Source organism: Saimiri boliviensis, chromosome 6, assembly GCF_048565385.1.
Source record: "Saimiri boliviensis isolate mSaiBol1 chromosome 6, mSaiBol1.pri, whole genome shotgun sequence".
NCBI classification, from domain to species: domain Eukaryota; kingdom Metazoa; phylum Chordata; class Mammalia; order Primates; family Cebidae; genus Saimiri; species Saimiri boliviensis.
This window is the reverse complement of record NC_133454.1, coordinates 39,102,900-39,127,711: the sequence shown is the minus strand read 5'-3', so window position 1 is coordinate 39,127,711 and position 24,812 is coordinate 39,102,900. Positions and strand designations below refer to the sequence as shown.

Below are 24,812 nucleotides of genomic sequence, written 5' to 3'. Positions count from 1 at the left end.
AGGCTGAGCCTCCTGCTTTCTGTGACTGGTGGAGCTGCCGCGCTGTCCGCGTTATCTCCTCCCGGTGAGAACGAACCGCAGTGTCCACCGGCGAGGAGCCAGCCCTGTCCCGGACAGAGAAAGACGACGAGGATACCTGGGAGCGGGCGGCGGCCGGGCTGGGCCGCGCCAGTGCGGGCTGGCGACTCTGCTCCTCCGCTTGCTGCTGTTTCTGGGAACTGGGTGCCAGCGCTGAGGGGCTTCCAGCGGACAGGGACCCCCTTCCCCGGCTCCCCTGCCCACCCTGCCGGGGAGGGCGGAAGATGCCGGTGAAGAAGAAGAGAAAATCCCCTGGGGTGGCAGCAGCAGTAGCGGAAGACGGAGGCCTCAAAAAATGTAAAATCTCCAGGTACCATCTCCCCCCACCCTTCGAGCTTTCCTCCTCCCTCCTTTGCTGGACAACGGGAGGAAAAGGAGTCGGGCCCGGCCTACCGGGCTGGGGCTGGAGACAGGTGAGGCCCCTTTGATCGAGCTAGGCGGTAGGTGCCGAACACCGCGAGTCTCCGCGCCCGACCCGACCTCGTGTTCCAGTGTGTGCACGCTGACGATTATGGAGAGACTAGAAGAGCCGCCCACGTTATGAGTCTACGTGCCCTACAGGGTGGGGAACAAATGCATATGTAAATTGCGCTTCAACCCCCCTGCCCCCAACCGACCCCCAGTCTGCTACTCACTTACCGCTCCTCTGCCTTTTTCTAGACTTAGAAGTGAGTACAGATCCGCAGAAGGGTCACTTCTAGAATTTCTTTGTAGAGTGTGAAGAAAGCAGAACATGAGGAATCTTGACAACTGTCTTGGGAATGGTAGAAAGGAAAACTTGTATGCTATAATTGGCATCCATATTTAGTATTTGTAGTGGCCTAACCCGGAAGGTCCCAGCAGGAGGCCTTTTAAATTGCTGGAGCCCCAGTTTCTGGAACTACAGTGCTTCACCTATGCCAAGTCCCTGTGTGCAGAGTTGGAAAGGCCCTGCATGCGTTTTGTCTTCTAGCATTCAGGACGCTGTTAGCTCTCAGTATAAATTTAATAATTTGTGAGCTCTTGTACTGTGTGTCCTCTTGGTAAGAATACAAGGCAGAACTATGTAGTTGTAGTTCTTTGATCCCTTTGTAGCATATCATGGAGGCATCACAGCAAAATTATATGCTACAAAAAATAATTGCAATTTTGGTTTGAGAATTTTTTTTTTTTTTTTTAATTTAAGAGCGAGAGTCTCGCACTGTCGCCCAGCCTGGAGTACAGTGGCGTGATCCTCTCACTGCAACCTCTGCCTCCCGGGTTCAAGCGATTCTCCAGCCTCAGCCTCCCGAGTAGCTGGGATTACAGGCGCCCGCCACCACGCCCGGCTAATTTTTTGTAGTTTTAGTAGAGACTGTTTCTCTATGTTGGCCAGGCTGGTCTTGAACTCCTGACCTTGTGTTCCTCCCGCTTTGGCCTCCCAAAGTGCTAGGATTACAGGCGTGAGCCACTGCGCCCGGCCGAGAAGTGCTTTTTTAAAAAATACCCATATTAGCTGCGTTTTCATCAATAGCTGGCACTTGATATGACAACTTTAGATGCTGCTATTAAAAGAAGACAGTATAATGATAGAGCTCTCCGTAAAGAGAGATCTGCTTAAACTGTGAAGTAGGTGACTTACCTAGTCTGCATCTTCTTTTTTGTAACTGGGCGACTTTTTCCCCTCATTACTGTGTTTTGGTAAAGGAGTCTAAGGAGTATTTCTTGGGCTATTAATGTGAAAGATGACTTTTCCTATACCTCTTGTTAGCTAACATTAGAATTTGACATGGTTACTTTAGTAGCTCATATTTTTATGAGATATAGGCAAATTATTATTCGTTTTTGTATTACTCTATCTCATGGCCATCTTAAGTAAATATATCAAAATTATTTCAGCAAAGTATGTTTAGATAGCTGAGCAGGCAGTATTACTAGAACTCAGGTGATACTTTGCGCAATCAATTTAAATTTTTAAATATGATACTCTTACTTTACTCAATTACAGAAGTTCTAGCATTTCCATATCATTGTGGAAGGGTAATTATTTGAGTTCCTTGAAAACAGTTTCTCTGAAGGTCATTAAATCCTAGAGGCCATTTTGAACTTACCAATTTTAGTTATTTTATAAAAAACAATGAAAATGATTTTATGAAAAAAAACAGAATGGACAGAAGCTGGGATTAAATAGCCTTGTCCTAATTATTTGGACCATTATTAACTTTTAGGGTTTGTTGTTGTTGTTGTTGTTTTTAATCTGTGAAATTTAATATACCCCGAAGTCTTAAGTCATCATTTATCTTTAAAAATCTTTTTAATCTTAGATGATAAAACAACTTTTAATATAACATTTTATTTTGAAATATTGATTCACTAAGTATCAAAATATACTTTGTAAGAGGTTGTTTTAAAATATGTTTCGATTAAGCACAAATAGAATTTCTATACAAATCAGTAGTAGAATCACAATAAAGATTTATACATTCCCAACTACTAAGTTGAATTTCTTTGTAGTCTTGTAAAATGTGGGGAAATAACTTACTGATATTTTTGGATTTTGATACTGAATAAAGAGGTGTTTGGGTTTTGTTAGCTGATAATTCTTATGTATAGATTACTGTTTCAAGTTGCAATTACTTAACAACTTCAATTTTTTTCCAATAATGCCAACCAAAGGGGAAGAAAATGCTTTAATATGAATTGAAGTAGTTAATTTTGAACTTACTTTTTCACTAAGAGTTGAGATGTGATAAAAATCTTAGGCATCTGTGTGTTTTCTAAGCTATTGCAGATCCCAACCCCCTGCTAGACTAATAAGTGGAGAGGAACATTTTTCAAGCAAGAAGTGCCTGGCTTGGTTTTATGAATATGCAGGTAATGAAATTAATATAAGAAGATATCAGTCATATGCTTTAAAAAGTTTCATTGGCTTACTCATTTAACAAATTATCTGTTCCAGGCTTGCTATGTATTAGTGCTGTGTACTGGGATCGGGGTCAGGACTAAAGATTGTGGGTAGGCTAAAAACTTGTTGCCAATTTAGGCTGATATTTCTTTAAAATACATATTCAGTACATATTTACTGGGAGGGAAGAAACTCATTTACTATTAATAAAATATGTAAACAGACAGATTCTCTTATTTACATTCATTGGCTAAAGTAGCATTCTGGAAAATAAAAGGTACACAATAAAACATTTTTTGTATTTGATATTGTGGAAAACACAAAGTACATCATAAAACATTTCTATTTAATCTCCTTTTTGGAAATTTTTCTGAACTAATTCTGAAACTTTTAGGGAGACATAGTGAAAGATTTAAACCCCTCATAGTTAGACAACACATTTACCTTTTCATAATTATCATTTAGTGGTCCACTTCCACTAGAGATGCAAGGGTAAGAAAATAAGTAGACCGATATTAATACAATGTGATAAATACTATATTCAGAAGATACACTGTGAGAGTTCATAGGAGGAATATATAACCCAGCTTTTAAAGTGTCATGGGAGTTTTCTAGAGGCACTAACTTAACCTCAGCTAAGTCCTATTAAGTGGTAGATGAAGAGCCCTAGGCCCAGGGTGGGGTTGTGTTTTAGAGGTGAAAGTCAAAGCCAGCCAGAGATGAGGCTGAAGAGTTAAGCAAATATATGCAAAAGAAGACTTATTTTCCATTTATACTAACTTTCTCATAAGCATATATGAAATTTTTTTCCCCTTAGAATAGTTTTTTTTATTTTAGAGTTAACTGATTTTAAAGGTTTGCTTTTCTTTTTCTTTTCCCTGTTTCCTTTTTTTTTTTTTTTTTTTTTTTTAACAATCTGCTTTCCTTTTTGGTTTTTGTGGGTTTTTTCCCCTTCTTTTTATCACCATCATTCTCCAAATTTTGTTTAAAATGAAAGTGTATATGTAGCTATTGCCTTGTACGTAGTGCTCATCCACATTAAGGTCTAAAGTGGTATACTTTGAACTTTAGGCTAACTGTATGGAATATGAGACTATTTTGAAAGGGGGCAGTAACTTCATTGTTGGGATCGGCTGAGTGATCCCAAAAGTACAATTTTAAAATTGTCTAGTAACAGAACCGATTCTTTCTAGACCAGAAATAAAGGCTATTACTGGCATCCCAAGACAACCACTAACCCAATTTAAATAAAGGAAATTCATTTCTTACTGACCTCCATTTAAAATGTTGACCCATTATTCCAAATGCCAGTTTTACTGGTATGCATGTTACAAAATCAAAAGGTTACTCATCTTATTTCACTTATAAAGGTTACTAGACACCATAGAAATAGAAAATATTTGCCTCAACTAGGAACTTTTCTAGGTAGCATAAGATTCTAATTAAACATTTGTTTACTGTATTAGCATTTTTAATAGCCAAAATAATAATTGCTATTATTCCAGGAATTGTTCTAAGTATATATTTTTTCTTGTGACTGTTCTGTTAAGTAGGTAGTATTATCACCACTTCCGCCCCAACTTTATTTTTTGACACAGGGTCTCACTCTGTCTCAGGTTGGAGTGTAGTGTTGTGATGATGGCTCACTGCAGCCTTGAGCTCCTGGGCTCAGGAGATCCTCCCACCTCAGCCTTCCTAGTAGGTGAGAGTATAGGCATGTGCCACCACCCCCAGCTAATTTTTTAAATTTTTTGTAGAGATGGGGTTTCACCATGTCGCCCAGGCTGGTCTCGAATTCCTAGGCTCAAGTGCTCTATCTGCCTCAGCTGCCCTAAGTGGTGGGATTACAGGCATGAGCTACCATGCCAGGCCGTATCCTCATTTTATAGATGAGAAAATGGAGACTTAGATTAATTAATTTGCCCCAGATCATATAGTGACAGAAGCCAGGATTCAAACCCAGGTCCTTCTGATTCTAAAGTCCATGCTTTTAATTACTGTTGCTTTTATGCATTTTTAATTTAAATTTATAATGTTTATAATTATATATAGTAATAAACATTATTTTATGTTTATTTTTTATTTAAACTAATTTTCACTTTTGCAAAGAAAATATTGGTACTCTTGGTTAACTTGTGTTAACCATTCAATAAATATTGAGTACTTGTTTTGAGTCAGGCATTGTGCTGAGTGCTGGATATATAGTGCTGAGCAAGTCAGACGAGATCCCTGCCCTTGGGGGACTTGCCTTCTAGTGAGGAAGATAGTCAGTAAACAGGTATGTAGGTAAGATAAGTACAGATTGTGGGGCATTATAAGGATAAATATGGTGAGATTTAGGAATAGAGAATAAGGAAGGGTTAGATGGACTTCAGTGGAGACCACTTTGTACCTGATAAGGGAGGAACCATTTGTTTGCCAAGTAAACAGTAACTGTTCTGTCTTGAAATAGGAATGTCCAGCCGGGCGCGGTGGCTCAAGCCTGTAATCCCAGCACTTTGGGAGGCTGAGGCGGGTGGATCACGAGGTCGAGAGATCGAGACCATCCTGGTCAACATGGTGAAACCCCGTCTCTATTAAAGATACAAAAAATTAGCTGGGCATGGTGGCACGTGCCTGTAATCCCAGCTACTGAGGAGGCTGAGGCAGGAGAATTGCCTGAGCCCAGGAGGCGGAGGTTGCGGTGAGCCGAGATCGTGCCATTGCACTCCAGCCTGGGTAACAAGAGCGAAACTCCGTCTCAAAAAAAAAAAAAAAAAAAAGAAATAGGAATGTCCTTATTAAAATGAAGGCAATAATTGTGCCTACTGAGAATAATACATGTAAAGCCCTCAGCATAATACCTGGTATATAGTCAGAACTCAAATATTAGTTTAGCATTACCGCATCAGATTTACTCGTTGTCTGTTTTTTACAGTGTTCCAAAATTCAGTACTCTTATTGAGCTCATGTTGAAGGCGCTGTGTCACTGAGCATGTTTTTTTTTTACCCCCTAAGCATCTGTTATGGCTGGCATGGTGTTAGGCCTTGCAGATATAGCTGGGAAGATTTCTTTATAGCTATAAAGAAATCAGAAAATTGATGATGTTTTTCTTTTAGTTTTGAAAATATCACTAAACTTGTTACTATGGTATTATATCATGTGTGATAAGACTGTTGGTTTTGTTCTTTCACAAGACCTCTCATTCTTGAGTGATATTTAAATTAATAATGATTCGGTAATATACTGGCCTATGGTAATTAAAAACATGGAAAGTGAAAGGACAGTTTTAAAGTCTCATAGAGTCAAAAAATAAGGTTGGAATTGCATAATCCTAAGATACCTAGTTCGTAGAGTGAAGTGAACAAGTAGGATGAACAAAATCATTTCTATAGCCTCTTCAGTTGAGTGGAAACTTAGTTATCCAGAAAAGTTAATTAAATTTAGCTCCAGAGGTTTTACCCAGAGAGTAGTTTTATTAGAAAGATTGGAAGTAATGTTGTTGAAAGGATTAACATTTTGCAGTCTGGGGAAAGCACATTGGTTTCAGACCTTGCTTTAGACTTAGATCCGTTACTATTTGCATTGCTTTGACTAAGTGAGTTAACATTTACAGACCTTATCTAAGTTATAAGGCATTATATCTCTATGTAATCTCCTTTGACTTGATTCTAACCAAATTTTAATTTGTAATCATCAAGTAATCCTCCAGTTTCTAGGGGTGCTATACTGATATTTCTTTTCTTTTTTTTTTTTTCTTTTGAGATGGAGTCTCACTCTGTTGGCCAGGCTGGAGTGTAGTGGCACCATCTTGGCTCACTGCAACCTCTGCTGCACGGGTTCAAGCAATTCTGCTTCTTCAGCCTCCCATGTAGCTGGGGTTACAGGCGCCTGCCACTGTGCCTGGCTACTTTTTGTAGTTTTAGTAGGAACAGGGTTTCGCCATCTTGGCCAGGCTGGTCTTGAACTTCTGACCTCATGATCAACCCGCCTTGGCCTCCCAAAGTGCTGGGATTACAGGCATGAGCCACCGTGCCTGACCTATACTGATATTTCTTGACATCTTCAGCTTTCTCTTCTAGTCACTAGTGGCAACTTTGAGAACAAGTTTGTTTTTTTGCTGCCTTCGAAAAATTTACAGTGTATTCTCATCATTGCTTTAAAAAAAAACCATTTTTCTTTTCCCTTAATTTTTAATTGTTTATTTATTTTTTTTTTTTGAGACAGGGCCGTGCTCTTGCCCAGGCTGGAGTGCAATGGCGAGATCATGGCTCACGAGGAGCAGCGTCAAACTCCTGAGCTCTAGCAATCTTCCCACCTCAGTCTCCTGGGTAGCTGGGACCACAGACTGGCACCACCACACTTGGCTATTTTTTTCCCCTAGAGACGAGGTCTCCCTATGTTGTCCAGGTTCGTCTGGAACTCCTGGGCTCAAATGATACTCCTACCTTGGCCTCTAAAAGTGCTGGGATTACTGGCATTAGCCATCACATCTGGTCCCCTTAAATTTTTAAGTCTGATTTTTGATTTCTTTCAGTCATATATAAGAATACTCAGTTATGCATTTTTAACACCTTTATTGTATATGTATGCCTTTTAAATTACAAAATTAACGCATTCTCATTTAAACAATTCTCCAAATAAATAAGGAAGAGAAAGTGTCCTATAATTATCACCCCCTTCACCTTTTAACACATGAATGTATTGTTAATACTCATTTAAACCCAATCACATTTACCATGTTACACAAAAAACTTCACAGCGGTTTTGGTTTCAGACTATGTATTAATGTCATCTTAGCAGCTTGGATCTCAGGCAGCAAGAATGTATTGACTTTGTGTTGTGCTTGGTGCTATCAAAGCTACCTGAACAGTGTTGGTCTAGTCTGGTTTATAAAGCTGGAGGATTTTCATCCTTTATAAAGGAAAATAGAGGCTTCTCTTGACTATTAAAGAATTATATTTCAAGATTATATTTTCAAAATCCCATATGGTAAACACATTTCTCTCATATTATTACAAAATTTGTTTTTTAGCCTTACCTAGTCAGAAAAGAGACTTAGTGATGATGTAATTACTATATTGTGGGAATCTGGTAACATTTTGGAAAAATGACAATTGATGTGTTGACTTCTTAAGGTTACTAAGGGCATAAAATAAGGAAAAAGTTAAATACCAGTAATTAATTTTTGGACAAATGATAGATAGTAGCTAATTAAAAGATTAAACTTTTGTTTCTACCTTAAGGTGACATTAATGCTTACTGTCTGTTTTAGAACCAAGATGATAAGGAAAATAGCTCTTTCTGGAAATGGAATGTAGTAATTTCCATAAGTCATTATTTTCAAAATATGTTTATATATTTCAGTAAATAAATTATATTTGAGTATATTTCAAAAGGGTAATAAATGGCCTGTTTTATAAGTGAACATATTTCCTTTCTGATTACTATATGAACTTTCTTTTGGTTCTGACAGTCTAGTAAATTAAGAAGCTCCAGCTGCCTTATGTTTTTTCATATTCATGCATTGTCAAAAATTTTATTCAGAGTAGGCGCTCAGTAAATGTTTTTTTTAATGGATAGGTTTAAGTTTTTGTACTAACTCATGATTGATACTAATGGAGTATTTCTTTGCTGCTTTTTAAATTTTCTTAATTTCATATTGTAATGTGGTTCTCAAAGAATACTTCACAAATTTTAAATTTAAATCTTGTAGCAAATATTTATACTTATCAAAGCTATGCCAAAATTCAAATTTAATGATTTGCAAAATATTATGGTGTATTCATGGATACCTTTAGCATGATGGTTTATATTTTATGTTGATATTATAACAAAATATGTAAATTATTTTTGTTTTGAAGGTCCTGATGAAGTTGTAGGGCCAGAAGGAATGGAAAAATTTTGTGAAGACATTGGTGTTGAACCTGAAAATGTATGTTTTATTTCTAAGTAGAATGGCATAAAAGTGGGGTATAGCATATTTGTAAATTTCTAAAAATTGGGACACTTTAATCTTGTCTGAAGATTTTATTTCTTCATGTTTAAAATTGTAAATTTTCATTAGGGTATTTTTAATCAGCTTAAGTTGGGCAAATTGTTCTTTCTTGATAGAAATTTTATATGTAATAGAATAAGAGATTCTACCTTCAGAAACTGTTAGAACTTTTTACTTTTAAGAAATTGGCACATCTCAATTTCTTTATATATAGTTAATTCCAGAGGTTGTACTCTTTAATAGTTGAAGGATGGAAGTAGTTATATAAAAATGCTCTCCATGATAAATACAGACATGATTATCTCTATGCTGACTTTTCCCCTATCCTTTATGTTCTGTTCTTTCCAGATTATTATGTTAGTTTTAGCGTGGAAATTGGAGGCTGAAAGCATGGGATTTTTTACCAAGGAAGAATGGTTAAAGGGAATGACTTCATTACAGTAAGAAATTTTTTTAAAAAACAAATTTGATGGCCTATTTGAAGATCTTAATTGATACTTTGTGCTTCATAATTTTCAGGAGTAAGGTTTCACCTTAAATCAAATCTGTTTGATCTATAACAATTAGTTTGGGGACTGAAAAAATTATATTGTGGTCTTGGCAAATGAAGAGGTACCCCATGTTTTATATTCTCTAAGAAAAAAACCTTAGTACAGTTCTATTAAAATTCTTTGATTCTCTTGGTGAGTGACTTAAAAGTCCATTATCAAAGACCTATTTATTTACAGGTTGTTTGAGTATAAGGTTTTCCCTCTCTGAAAACAGAATTCTACTATATAAGGAATATATTTGTTGGGCAGCCCTAAGCTCTTCTGGGGCCTCCTCTCTCCCTTCTTCACTTTTATATTTGACTTTAAAAATTTGAAGACAGAGTTACATAACACTTTTATGATTTCTTTATTGCCAAGTGAACTTCATAAAAGACAAAAGTAGAAATGTTGTAACCACTTCCATGCGATCTTTACACATTTTATAGTCCTACACTTTCAGTTTAGGATCCCGTCTTTGAACATTTTCATAGAATTGTACCTTATAAAAATAATTGGATTCTGGCTTTCCTGAATGGAGTGTGCTTAATTTCAATCAATTAGTAACTTTGTGTTAATTTTCTAGTATCATGTTTCTAATGTTCCTGCAGGGTATTAGTTACCAACATTCTAAAATAGAGGAAGCATTAATTTATAATATTTTTGAGGCAAAAACTGGGACTTAATTGGCTGTGTGGTTTCCTGTTGTGATTATGCTAACACATGTAATTAATTAACACATGTAATTAATCCTTATTTTTGGTCTGTCTTTAACTTTTTTAAAAAAAGTATATGGCACTTAAATTTTTAAATTTGAATTTTCAGTGCCTAATGATTTATAATTCTGTTTTAATAGACATTAACATGTAGACCTGTAGATATTTTATATATGTATTCTTGGGTAAAAGCCTTTGTTCATGTGAACCAAAACATAATTTCTTGAATGGAATGCAAATTCAACCCTCCCACTTCCATCTTTTTTATAGTCTGAGACCCAGAGAGGCTAAGAAAATATTTGGCGCAATTCCTTAGTAGTAGTGCTTAGTTAGAACCTAGAATTCAAATTTCCTGATTACCAATCTATAATACTGTATTCCTACTATATTGTTATTTTCTACATAAATTATTTTTCCTTTTAAAATAGGAAACCTCTATTTTTAAATTATAGCATTTGCTACCAATACTGAATTCTGCCATACATCTAGGTGTCATAATATTCCCAGATAAATACGTCAGTTCTGAAATTCCTTGGATTATTTCTCACCATTTAGTTAGCTTTTTAGAGAACGATTAAATATACAAAAGAATATGCAAAGAATATTGGTTTTATACACTCAGTGGGTTTTATTAAGATTTATGTTGTAATATTCATTAATAGAAGACATTTTATTTGTCATTATAAGTGGATTTTGGACTATCACTACTACTACTTTTTGGATACTGCTTTTTGAAGTATCTCAGCTAACAAGTGGCTGTATATTTTTAAACGTTAAAGTTTCTTATTTATGTTTTTTCCTAAGTTGATACCATATAAAAAGTCTTTATATAACAAAAATGTGTAAGCACAAAGCATTTCTAATATCTACTACTGAATAATTAACATCATGTGGTCATGGGTACAAGAACAGAAACTGACTAGCCCTTGAACATGTTTTTTTTTTTTTTTTTTTTTTTTTTGAGGTAGAGTCTCGCTCTGTCACCCAGTCTGGAGTGCAGTGGCGCGATCTCAGCTCACTGCAACCTCTGCCTCCCAGGTTCCAGTGATTCTCCTGCCTCAGCCTCCTGATTAGCTGAGATTACAGGTGCATGCCACCATGCCTGGTTAATACTTTGTATTTTCAGTAGAGATGGGGTTTCACCGTGTTAGCCAGTATGGTCTCGATCTTCTGACCTCATGATCTGCCTGCCTTGGCCTCCCAAAGTGCTGGGATTATAGGTGTGAGCCACCATGTCCGGCTGAGCATGGTTTTTATTAGCACACCTTTCCTATAGGAAGGTCACAGGGTATACAAAATAAAAGCAATTATTCAGCACTTAATATGTCCCAGAAGTTTCTCTTTTACACATTTATTATTCTTTCACCATTTGCCTGGAATAGCATACTGTAGAGCCTTGAAACTACTGAGACATGCTTGAAGTGAGCATTCTTTACCTGGAAAATAGTTGGTTTTTTCCCCTCACGATCTAGATTACCATGTAAAATACACTGTTTGTCCTCAATTAGCCAAGTCTTATTACTCCTTGAATTTTCTTATTAAAAAACTTGCTAAATAAAACAGCAAAGAAATTTGAACCAAAGATGACCAAAAAAAAATCTGTTATGTCTTAATTTAGAATTTATTCGTTGCTTGGTATACTTGGTTCTATATAATAAACATAATCTTAAAATATAAAACTTTAGTCTCAATTCCCTTTGGTATTTTTCATACTTTTATAATTTCACCTGGACATCTAATGATCTCTTAAATCATCTTAAGATAGTCATGAGTTGTTTCAATTAATTAATTTTAACTCATAAAACTGTTTAGAGCTATGTTAGTGTGTTAAAAAAACAGAGTCTGGTAGTTTAAAACACACTGTTCAAGGATAGTAGACTATAATAATCCTGATTAGTTATCTATATTGTGTAATGCTTTATAGTTTGCAGAATACTTTTTAACAGTTGTTTATTTTTATTCATATAGGCTTTTTACAACTGAATTAGCTTTCCTTCTTGTGCGAAAGACTTTGTGGGTATATGAACTTGCATGTAAATGACCTAGCGTAGCCATTTTCTAAGTTTCAGGGGATGAAATTTCCATGTGCTTTTCACATATATTCTTCCATGTAGTTTTCATTTTTGTTTAATAATAGCCAGATGTCCTTGCAAATCTAAGATGTTAATATTTTCTTTTTTTTTTTTTTTTCCTGGAGACAGGATCTGGCTCTGTTATCCAGACTGGAGAACAATGGCACAATCATGGCTCACTGCAGCCTTGATCTCCTGGGCTCAAGTAATCCTCCTGCTTCAGCCTCCCAAGTAACTGGGACCACAGGAACATGCTGCCACACCTGGCTAATTTTTTTTTTCTTTTTTTTTTTTTAAAGAGACAGTGTTTTGCTATTTTGTCCAAGCTGGTCTCTTAACTCCTAAGCTCAAGTGATCCTCCAGCCTTGGCCTCCCAGAGTGTTGCAATTATAGGCATAAGCCACAGTGCCCAGTATTAATTTTAATTTAATTTTGTAGTTTTTATATTAGATACCTATATTATGTAAGGTACAGTATCACTTACTGGTGATCACAGCAAGGCAAAAGATGCAGCTTTTGCCCTTTAGTTATATTATGCTAAGTCAGGGAAAACAAACATTACAATACTATAACCCAGCCAACCTTTATGGCGCCAGTTTTATGGAAGACGGTTTTTCCATAGATGGGGCAGGGGAGAAAGGACGGATGGCTTCAGGATAAAACTGTTCCACCTCAGATTATCAGACATTGGGTTCTCATAAGGAGCATGCAACCTCACATGCATAGGTTCGCACTTCAATGAGAATCTAATGCTGCTGCTGTTCTGACAGGAGGTGGAGTTCAAGTAGTAATGCTCGCTCACCCGCCTGCCGCTCACCTCCTCCTGTGCAGCCTGGTTCCTAACAGGCCCCAGACTGGTACTTATGCTCAGCCCAGAGATTGGGCACCCTGCTGTAACCATAAACCTAGGTAGAATACGACAAGTGCTAGAGTGGAAATACAAGATACTATGAAAGCACAGATGCTAGTAAGGTCAATTTCAGCTGAGTGAGTAGGTAGATCTTTTATAGGTGTGGCCTGTGAACTAGAATGTGAGGAATGATTAGGGATTTAGTTGGTTGAGGATATAGGAGAATGTTTCAGAAGAGGGAAATTGTGAGCAAAGCCTTGAGGAGGAAGGAAATTAAATGTTTGAGGGAAGTAGTTTGATTTCTTAGAATTGTAAGGTACATAAAGAAAATTGCCAGGATAGATTTGGAATTGTACCTATTTTGAGTGATGGCTTCGTTGTAGAGGGCTTTAGCTAATATGTTGAGAGAGTTTAAATCTATATTACAGATATTGGGAAACCGTCAGATTTTAAAGCACAGTAATCTTAAAAGATTTTTGGGATAATTTTCAATGAGCAATTGTTTTTAATAAAGTCATAGTCTCTTTTGAGAGTCTTTGGAGAACTGTGGACCTCATTCACATTAAGAGGCACATGTACTGCTGTACACAAAAATTTGATGTGCTATCAGGAGGTTGTGGAATTTCTCTTCCTTCATCTGTAGATATGAGGTTCTAAGGATGCTTGGCAAGTTTTTTTTCTGGCATACTGTACTAGAGTGGAGGTCTTATCTTATATCTGCTAGCTGAAAGTCTGGTGTTGGAGCAAGGGTGAAATACTACTCCAGTGGAGAAAACTGAACATAGACTTTTGAAAATGACTACTTGATTATTGATACTGAAAAAAAGACAAGACAATAGCATCTGACAACAGTGTTAGCAACTAAGCTGCCTGCCAGTAGGCTGCAGATTGTAAATCTAGTATCTGTATTGAGCCCTGGACTTTGAAGTTTAAGGGGAATGGTGTGCCTTGACCGTCTGAGAGAGAAGGGAATAGGGAACATTTATATGATTTTTTTGGTGGGGGTGGAAGAGAGGAGTAAAGGAAATGCTATCTGTCATGTCATTCATTTAGTATTTGGGGCCCAACTACTAATTGCCATTAGCATCCGTCCCCTCTGTTGATGACAATTTCAAAATGCCTCTCTGCACATTTTCAAATACCCTGAGAAGTAGATGGTATTGTTTTGGTTGAGAAAGCTTAATTAGAGGAAGTTCTAAATCCAGAACTTTGTGACACAATTCTTCATGTTACACATCACTGTGTCACAGCACAGTCATTGGGACTTATGAATTAGGAAGAGAGCCTCACTTAGATCTAATACATACATGAGACTTTCTTCTCACTTAAAAGTTCTTTAATGAAACACAAATTCAAAAGCCTTCCATTGTAATCAGATGCTTAGCAATACCAGGAAATTAATTTCCAATCCTAACATTGAAATTAAAAGCCATTTCTTTTTCTAACCACAGTGGCCTTAGAGAATGGTGTATCATATTGTTCCCTAAAATCTGTGTGGTTTTATTTGGTCATTATTCAGAAAACTATCTCTTGCTTTCCATAGTATGCTAGTTAAGTATGCATTTTCTTTTTTTTTTTTTGAGACGGAGTTGCGCTCTTGTTACCCAGGCTGGAGTGCAATGGCGCGATCTCGGCTCACCGCAACCTCCACCTCCTGGGTTAAGGCAATTCTCCTGTCTCAGCTTCCTGAGTAGCTGGGATTACAGGCACGCGCCACCATGCCCAGCTAATTTTTTTTGTATTTTTAGTAGAGAGCGGGTTTCACCATGTTGACTGGGATGGTCTCGATCTCTTGACCTCGTGATCCACCCGCCTCGGCCTCCCAAAGTGCTGGGATTACAGGCTTGAGCCACTGCGCCCGGCTGCATTTTCTTTTATTTCAGAGGAAATATTCTTTTTTCTAAACTTCTCAGTTTCTTAGATATTGATGTTAGTATTTTGGAGCTAGATTCAATATAAGAATTTTATTGCTGTTAGTAACTGCTTGGGTATGTTGGTTTTGCGATATCTGTTAACAGTCTTTATGATACTGATAATAAATGTGGAGTTTTGTGCTCTTATTCTTTTTTCACTCTTTAAAAATATCTGTTGGATTCTTTCTCTGCTCAAGATTTTACAATAGACCATTAGGAATGGTATGGCATAGTTTCTACCAAGGTGTGTAGTGTAGATGATTTTTAATCTATTTGCCCCAAAAGAAGCATATCAAGAACTGTGCTAAGCATTTAACACATATATTCTCTTTTTTTTTTGAGACGGAGTTTCGCTCTTGTTACCCAGGCTGGAGTGCAATGGGGCAATCTTGGCTCACCGCAACCTCCACCTCCTGGGTTCAGGCATTTCTCCTGCCTCAGCCTCCCGAGTAGTTGGGACTACAGGCGCACGCCACCACGCCCAGATAAGTTTCGTATTTTTTTTTAGTAGAGACAGGGTTTCACCATGTTGACCAGGATGGTCTCGATCTCTTGACCTCGTGATCCACCCGCCTCGGCCTCCCAAAGTGCTGGGATTACAGGCTTGAGCCACCACGCCCGGCCTAACACATATATTCTCATTTAATCTTTATGGTTATAGTATGAAATTGTTATTGTTATTTTAAAATACATATAACTAAGGCTGAAAAAGGTTAAGTAACTTGCCTTGTAGTTATCCTATTAAATTATTATTATTTTTAAAATGAGGAAACAGGCTGAAAAAGGTTTAGTAATTTTCTGACGGCCACATGGCCAGAAATGGAGAAGCTAGACTTTTAACCTATCTGTTTGACTTGCAAATTTATTTTTCCCTTCACTTTATCTCTTAAGCCTATTGAAATTACATGAGTAAGATTGTAACTTTGTGTACCCATTAAATGTAAAATATTTGGAAAAGATTGTAATTTCTTGGATTATAATCTCCTTGGTGACTACTCAGTCACTATGTGCTTTGTGATTTTTTTGATCTACATTTTACCACCATGTTTCCCCCAGATAGGAATTTCGAAACATTATATAATTAAATAAATATATCACCTACCCTGTGGTTTATTTTTGGTAGTCACCTTTTACTTAACAAATATTTTTGGTGTGCTATGTGTTATAGCCCTGTGTTATGCTACGACAGTGATTTTTAAAATCTGGGGGTAAGGAAAGGAAGAATTTTGACTGTAAAGAGGCATCCTTTATCTTCTTTGCCTTCTTAAGACTTAAGTCTCAAGTCTGTTAAGATTCTGCCTGAGATTTTGTATGAAAGATGTGAGTCACATGACTTTCTTTAAAATGTGAAAAACATTACTTTAAAAAAGCCTCAAAGATACAGAAGATGAGGCCCTACTTAAGTCACGGTAGGAAAGGGAGTACATGTAACTAGGTACTTAAAATGTAGGGCCCTCTGAACATTTTCAAATGATGGTTGGAGATCTTGAAGACTTCATCTCCATATTTTCAAACAACATTATAGTAGCATGTAATCTGAGAAATTTGTTTTACATATACCCATGGTAGAAGTCAACTTTCATTAAAGCATTATTTTTCACATAATGAATAATTTTTGCACTAACAGAAATCACTTAGTGAAATAGTAGGTAATGAATTTCTAATAAGTAGTAAGAATAATTTTTTCTTCTTTCCTCATGAAGCATATGATTGATTCATTCATTCATATATAAGGAATTAGGCCTCTGCCAAATCTGGTTAACTTAACCAAATTTTGATTTCCATTTCTGGCAATATGGCAGACTGAATGTGTGGAGAAACCATTTCTCATGTAAAACACTTAAATGCTGGATAACATTTAAAAACATCTTTTTAAAAGTATACTTGGATTTACCTATAAGGAAAATAATCAGAGGCCACAAATGAGTGATGGTGATTCTATAGAGATCTATGGAGCTGGCATTTGCCCTAAAGAAACCTACCTTTTCCTAGTCACCTAGTGTCTGGTTGTTGATATGTCATGCACGTTGAGAACAGGGGACACTTTTCAAGCAAGGCTTTAATAGGATGGGAATTTGATTAAAAACATTGATGACAAACTTATGCAATGAATGAAGATTTGATGACCCAGACTTGGTTTTACATACAATTAGAGGTAAAGGGATTCTACCAGAGAGAATTCCTAGTCCTCCACCTTCTGTCTTGCATACTTGGGGCTGGAATTCACCTAAGCCAAAAATGTGTTTTAGAATAAGACTCCCCTGTTTGTAATGGAAGCAATTCTTCTGTAGAGAAATTTTACTCAAACCTCAATTTTTGCAGAAAATGTTCCATGATCATTAGTTTATAATAAAAAATTACTAAACATATTGGAAAATCAATCTTAAAAAATGAACTTGAGAAATCAGACCCTTTAAGATTAAGTTACAAATTATCAGAATTTCTACATAACTATGGTTACAGAAAAGAGAATGGTCTCAGATATCAGACTCCAAATAATTAAATTTCTGAAAGTGAAAAACAGCAGATTAAAAACTCAGGGGATGAGATGGAAAGAAGATAGATGTAGTTGACGTGTAAGCATCAGTGATCTACAATATCTAAGGAAATTAGTGCAGAGGGGCAGAAGGAGAATGTGAAAGAGATGCTAACAGACATGGAAGATGAATCTTTTTACTGTTGAATTTTCAGAGTTCTGTGTATTTTCTAGATATTCGTCTTGTTGAATCTGTGTTTTGCAAACATTTTCTTACATTCTGTAACTTTTTTCATTCCCTTAAGAAGGTCTTTACAGAGCAAAAGTTTTTAATGAAGTCCAGTTTATTAGTTTTTCCTTTTATGGATTGTACTTTTTTTTTTTTTTTTTGAGAGTCTCATTCTGTTGCACAGGTTGGAGTGCAGTGCTGCGATCTTGAACCTCTACCTGCTGGGTTCAAGCCATCCTCCCACATCAGCCTCCCAAGTAGTCACACAGGCATGTGCCACCATACCGGGTTAATTTTTCTATTTTTTAGTAGAGACAGGGTTTTACCATGTTGGCCAGGCTGGTCTTGAACTCCTGACCTTAAGTGGTCCACCTGCCTCAGCTTTCAAAAATGTTGGGATTACAGGTATGAGCCCCAGCTCAGTTTTGATGTACTTTTGATTGTACTTTTGATGTCAAGTCTAGGAATTCTTTGCCTAGCCCTTTATCTTGAGAATTTTCTCTTAAATATTTTTCTAGAAGGCTTGCATTTAATTTTACATTTTAATGTAATTATGAATTTATTAGGGCTTAAGTCTACATTTTATTTTACAGTTCAAAACTTTCCCTTTGTTTCCTTTTTTCATATCTTATAGTTCTTTGTCCTTGAACTTTTTCTTTTGCTGATACTTTATATTTTTTTTATTTTTTAAATTATGTTTTTGATTACTCATTGAAGCATTTGTTTTATAGCTACTTTAAAATGTGTCAGATAATTCTGAACATCTCTGTCATTTTGGTGTTTGCAAGTATTGATCATCTTTTTGCATTCCATTTGAGAGCTTGGTTTGACAAGTGATTTTTAAAATTGAAACCTGGATACTTTAAGTAGTATATTACAAAACTCTGGATCTCTAGATCTTATTTAAACCTTTAGTTTTAGCTGTCTTACTCTAAGGCTATTCTGGTAAGAGAAATCAGGGCTGCCACCTTATTACTGCCAGGTACAGGTAGAAATTAAATTTTCTACTCTGCATCCATTGACATCTGAAGAAGGATGTCCCTTGTGACTGCTGGGCAGAGATGAGAGTTCTGGGATCCCACTAGGCTTTTACTGATACTTTCTTGTATGAAAGGGATAGGGGTGATGGTGATACCCCTGACTCTTCACTAGGCCTCCTCTATACAAATCTAGGGCAGAAGAGGATTGGCTGCTTGTTACTACCTGGTGAGAACAGAAGTTCGTGTTACCCACGTGGTTTCCACCAGCATTGTAGGAGTTGAGACAGAGGCTTTATTATATCCTGGTAAGGGTAGACATTTTAGGTCCCCATTCAGTCTTTGCTGGCATTGGTGAGAGTTGGGCCACAGTTTTTTCGATGATTTTTAACTAGAGTGTTTATTTTCTAAGCGTTTTCTGCTTTGCGAGGCTCCTGCTTTCTTTGTCTTTTGGCTAACAAAAAGGCAGGATTTTGTTGGGGCTTTTTGTCTGCCCCCATTGGCATTTCTGGTTACTAGCTTCTTCAGTTCTAATAGTTTGAAACATATTAGGCAAAAATAAACTCAGAGAACTTACCACCATGTTGTTCCTCAGGTTTCCACCTTTCAGAGTCTTATGTTTATTTTCTGTAAAATGTCTAGTGATTTTAGTTGTACCTAGGAGAGAGAAAGAGTAAAAAGTACAGTGACTGCATCCCATTCAAGTTTGTGCCTCTTTTCTTTGTACCACTTTAGAATCAAACTCCTTGAAAGCATTCATCTGTACTTATTTTCTCCAGTTCCTCTCTTTTCATTCTATCCTAAACCTATTCCAGTAAGATGTCTATCCCTATCACTCCTTTGAAACAACTCTTGTAAAGGTGCCATTTCCAAGTGAATATTAAAAGGAGAAATACACATGTATTTTTGAACTACAAGATTTTTTATTTTAACCTTTAGGTTTGGGAGTACATATGATGGTTTGTTACATAGGTAAACTAGTATCACAGGGCTTTATTCTGCAGATTATTTCATCACCCAGGTTTTAAGCCTAGTGCTCAATTGTTATCTTTTATGCTCCTCTCTCTTCTCCCACCCTCCACTTTCAAGTAGACCCCAGTGTCTATTGTTTCCTTCTTTGTGTTCACAAATTCTCATCATTTACTTCCCACTTATAAGTGAGAACATGTGGTATTTGGTTTTCCAGCAATAGCTTGCTAAGGATAATAACGTCTAGCTCCATGCATTTTCCTGCAAAAGATATGATCATGTTCTAAATTCTGGCAAGACTGGTCAATTAAACAACAAAAAAGCGATGAAGATAAATAATCTTAATGCAAATAAGAAAATGTTATAAATAACTTTAATCATATTTAAATAAAATTGTATGTAAAATCTAGTTATCAGAGAAGTATGTGACCAAAACATTCAAAAAGAAATAGAAAATCTGAATGGTCCCATAGCCATTAAAAATGTTGGTTTATTAGCTAAAAGTCTTTCTTCCTTTCCTCAGTACTCACCTGAGTTTGGACAGATGCTAATTCCAGGGTTACATAAGCTTTTTCAAAAAACAGGGGAAAAAATACCAATTCTCTTTTTATTTTCTGAATCTTATACACTACAAACTTTTTAACAAAACTGGCAAGGACAGTAAGAATGAAATTTGGAAGCTAGCCTCACTTAGGACATAGCAAAAACAACCCCAAAACCTGGCAATGTATAAAACAGGTAACATGACCAAATTTGACTTATTCTAGAAATGCAAGGTTAAATTAATACTAGAAATTTGTCCAGAGTGTTTACACATTAATGAAATTATGTTACTACACATCACAGGTCTTTGCATTATTGATTTAGTATAGTCTTAGTTAAATCTGAGAATGCCAGGTGTCTAGAGAGCATGTTGAATACTGAAATTCAGTTTTGAGTGGAATACTGTGGACCACAGTAGATGGCACAATTATTTTTGATTAAAGGGAGTCAGATGGTCTCTCAGAGGTGGCAAAAGGTGACTTAGGTCTTGATGAGTAATATCTTTATCAGCATGTTGGAGGGAACAGTATTTCAAGTAGAAATGGTGGATGCTAAAGCATGGCTGTGGCATCTGGGAATGGTAAGTTATATATTTAGAGCATGGTAAGGTTATCTGGAAGTGGCAGATTACAGAGATTTGTGCCAAATTGTAAAAGGCCTTGTCTGTCTTGCTTCTTGCTAAGCAGTGGAATTTATCAGCCCACTGAGAGAAAGCCAGTTGAGATTTTTGAGTCTTCCATATATTTAGTTGTCATGTCTTTAAAAATAACATGTATGACTTGTTTGCATGCTTTTGCATGTATAACTTATTTGAAGTTAGGTGCTTCTACTGCTTGGCTTTTTGTTTAAAAAATATAGGGATCTTGATTTATGACTGGACCACTTAATATAATGTATTAATTTCCTCTGTGTTATATCCTAAACTTTAAAAACCACTCATGGTTAATCTCTTTCACCAAATTGTTACATAAGAACTTTCCAAAGAAATGGGTGACAAGGGCATTTTTAGCAGAATATGTGATAAAACATATTTTAATACATCTCTTTTTATTTTATTGGAATTTTTGAATGAGTTGTTTGCTTGTTTTTAAGAAAAGTAAAAAAAAGAAAAAAAAAAAAAGAAAAGTAATTGGACTGAACTTTCATTGATTCCCAGGTTTCTTTTTTTCCCTTTTTTCTTTTTTTGTTGCATTGGTAGATGCAAGGCAATAAATTTGTTATTCTAAATTTGTGAATCAGAGAATTTTAAACCTAAATTAAATTCATAAATGAGCTCACTTTTTTTCTTAATGGATTCCTTCTAAGTTCCAATAATACTTTGGATTTTCTTGATGATATAATTGTCTGATATTTCTTTTATTTAAGGTGTGACTGCACAGAAAAATTACAAAACAAATTTGACTTTTTGCGCTCACAGTTGAATGACATTTCGTCATTTAAGAATATCTACAGATATGCCTTTGATTTTGCAAGGGTAGGTGCAGTTTTTATGTTTTGTTGTTTTAATAGCTTTTCATCTTGACACCACACTTAGGAAAACTTTTTCACTTATATATTTTAGGATAAAGATCAGAGAAGCCTTGATATTGATACTGCTAAATCTATGTTAGCTCTTCTGCTTGGGAGGACATGGCCACTGTTTTCAGTATTTTACCAGTACCTGGAGGTATGTATGTTTTTTTGAATTTTGAAATTATTATTTTAAAACTTAGTCTGACTGAAAGTTATACTTTTAATTGAGGAACAAATAGATTTTTAATAGTATGCTTTGAAAAAACTCCTTGAGTAGAGAAAAAAATATTAAAATATGTACATATCAATTGTTATTTTAAGATAGAAGCTCATGTTTATAAATATATTTTGTACCTAAGATATTTTCAATACTACCCTTCCCTCCCATGAAAGAAACCTCCAAGAAATATATTGTAGCACAGACATTTGTCATGCAAAATTAGTTTTTCAGGGTTTTGCCAACTCAAAATGTGACTAAACAGTAAATCTTAAGTAGAGAGATGATTTGCAAGGAAGCAGCCCAAGAGAACATACTGGATGTAGGAAATGTTATATATCTTGATCTCATTGGTGGATTGGTGGTAACACAAGTATATACATATGTAAAAGTTAGTTTTATCTTTAAATTAGTACTCAGTGTTCTTACTATTCCTCAAAAATGAAAGAAAAGGACAAAATAGATGATATCAATTTGTAAATGCCCATGAGGAATCTCTTAGAAACACAAATAGTTTAAAAGAATAATAAATGTTCTAGGAAAATCCAAATCACAAAGTTATATAGTTTACTGAATTGAGTAATTTTGTTTTTAATACGAATATTTAAATCATTTTTTGCAGCAATCAAAGTATCGTGTTATGAACAAAGATCAGTGGTACAATGTGTTAGAATTCAGCAGAACAGTCCATGCTGATCTTAGTAACTATGATGAAGATGGTGCTTGTAAGTATAATATAATGTATTCCTGTGAAAATAAAATTTCCAAAATCTTAAATGAGAGTATGCATTTGTGTATTATTATCATAGAGGTTTTAAATCTTGTAATAGTAACTTATTATTTAATCGTGTGAGGGATGTGGAAGTAGAGAGAGAGTTTAGATTCAGCAGTATTATATAAAATCTATGCTGGTAAATGAAATGTTTTCAATTCCTCGATAACCAAACATTTTAGCTAGATTTAAATAATTTTTACGTTCAGAAGCTAAAATTCAGCTTTGTTTCTGGCTTTCCTGGCATTTCCCTATGGAAGAAAAGTATAGTCATGATTTTTTAGGTACGACAGCAAAACAATCAGTGACTCTAGAAAAAGCTTTAAAGTTATTATATGATATCATGCTACCCACTAACAGTATGGCATATCATGTCAGTATAACTTCTCTCTGAAAACTATAAATTGATTGTGAGTAAACTGATAGGGAAATATTTATAATCTTTCAGTCCCTCCAGTTAAAATATCTGTCCATACTCCATAAAACAGGATTTTGAAATAATAGTAAATAAATTAGATAAACCAAGTTAATTCTGTAGAACTATATGTTATTTTCCGTTTCCACCACCATTTTAGTTGGTTGCGTGTGTTTTCAGTGTGCAAAAGGGTTACATGGAAAGTACATTCCTATAAACTTCAACTGAAATTAAAGACTTTTTTTTTTTTGACACTGAAGAAATAAAATAGCAGAAGGGGTAACTTTCTCTCTTCCTTTATGTATTTTCCCCTCTCTCTACAAGATGGTATAAAATTTGGTATTATTTAATGTATGATTTTAAGGAAATAATACCTAGCAGCAGTAAGCTGGCAGCCCAAAGGCCGTATATGGCCCATAGATGGGTATATTTGTTTATTTCAAATCAATATTTAAAACTAGGAGATTTTGTATGAAAATAAAACTTCCAGATTTGTTTGAGAAATTAAAAAATTCGAAAAAACTGCACCTGTACTGCTTTATAGGAGTCAGAGGCTGGAGCCAAGTAGTAACTGTGTTGGTCTTGCTTTTCGGTTTGACAGTTCACAGTATGCTAAGACCTAGGCTGTTTTTCAGTTGCCAATTATTATTGTACTTGCGCTGCTGTTTTTTTTTTTTTACAATAGAGAAACATGTCTGTCAAAAGTAAGGGAAAAAGACCACCAGAGGATTATGTGTTTTAAGAAGAATAGAGCAAGCCTATTTCTTTGTGGCAATGATTTTTCCTACATTTAAACAGAATAAACACTGAACTCATTTAAACAGCCTTCCTGGCAGTTTAATGAGTTTGGACCTCTCCTGCAGTATAAAAATATATTTTTTAGAATAGTTCTTAACTCATTAGTCAGATTATTCATCAGGCACTTGCTTTGTGTTCAGCTTTGTACTACATCCTGTTACTGGAATAAAGTAAGTCTCTATTATGGTTCATCCCCCCCAATAATATACATTTCTTGGGGAAGCAAAATAGAAATATTACCTTAAACACTTTTGAGATTGTTTCATAATTAAATGCCAGAATGCCCTGGACACTTAGAAAAAGGGAGAGATTTGTATTGAGTCAGTTATTGGAGGGTTCATGAAACACCCTGAGAAGGAAGTTGCTATAGATACCATTATTCCTTGTGTCTTTAAGAGCAAAAAAGAAAAAGCCAATAAGATAGCATCATTAAATGGAATAAGGTGGGCAGAAGCAGAACCACCCAAAGAAGGGAAGGGTCAGGCCTCTGTCATTGCAGAGCTAATGGGGAGTTTGTTTTATAATTGGAAAGATGAGTTCACTGAATTCTGACAAAAATGCCTTCTTTATTTCTAGGGCCTGTTCTTCTTGATGAATTTGTTGAGTGGCAAAAAGTTCGTCAAACATCATAGCAAGAACTATTGTGAAGAAAATGCAAACCTTTTGATTCCCACGTGTATACAAGCTAATGTGATGAGGGGGAGCAAAATCCAACGGGTGCATTTTCATTCATATGAAAGACTTCTCATAGTACTTTTTTTTCCTTTTTTTAAAGGAGGTTTTTCTTGTTACATGTGATGGGCATTGAGCCACACCTCTTCTTAGACTGAATATTGAAGTTTTTGTTTTGAGTTATGTTTATAACATTTATTTCAGAACAATAAAGATTCAGATTTGTGACAAAGGC

At 35.7% G+C, this 24,812-nt stretch overlaps 1 protein-coding gene and 1 long non-coding RNA gene across 5 annotated transcripts in view; one reads left to right on the top strand and one right to left on the bottom strand.

Moving 5' to 3' along the window:
* The first annotated feature begins 1 nt into the window (after position 1).
* DCUN1D5 (defective in cullin neddylation 1 domain containing 5) lies at positions 2–24,812 on the top strand. Of its 4 annotated transcripts, none has more exons than XM_010334613.3 (8): positions 2–388; positions 2,819–2,910; positions 8,786–8,856; positions 9,268–9,359; positions 21,557–21,665; positions 21,753–21,857; positions 22,543–22,645; positions 24,482–24,812. In XM_010334613.3, exons 1-8 carry the CDS (start codon positions 303–305, stop codon positions 24,535–24,537), a joined length of 714 nt encoding a protein of 237 aa, XP_010332915.1. In that variant the 5' UTR covers positions 2–302; the 3' UTR covers positions 24,538–24,812. The 4 variants fall into 4 exon arrangements, with proteins under 4 accessions (XP_010332915.1, XP_074256596.1, XP_074256594.1 ...); XM_074400495.1 differs by lacking the exon at positions 2–388 and adding an exon at positions 409–491; XM_074400493.1 differs by lacking the exon at positions 2–388 and adding an exon at positions 659–746.
* LOC141584820 (uncharacterized) overlaps positions 17,825–24,812 on the bottom strand; it is a 218,387-nt gene continuing 211,399 nt past the window's right edge. Inside the window, exon 2 of the long non-coding RNA XR_012518020.1 lies at positions 17,825–19,336. This is a non-coding gene — a long non-coding RNA (uncharacterized LOC141584820). The remainder of the gene's footprint in view (positions 19,337–24,812) is intronic.

Excerpts from the sequence above, each read along its gene's own strand:
- DCUN1D5 (XM_010334613.3), top strand. The coding sequence starts at position 303 with ATGCCGGTGAAGAAGAAGAGAAAATCCCCTGGGGTGGCAGCAGCAGTA. Across the intron at positions 389-2,818 it reads AAAAAATGTAAAATCTCCAG|CTATTGCAGATCCCAACCCC; the intron begins GTACCATCTCCC and ends GTGTTTTCTAAG. Across the intron at positions 9,360-21,556 it reads AAGGGAATGACTTCATTACA|GTGTGACTGCACAGAAAAAT; the intron begins GTAAGAAATTTT and ends CTTTTATTTAAG.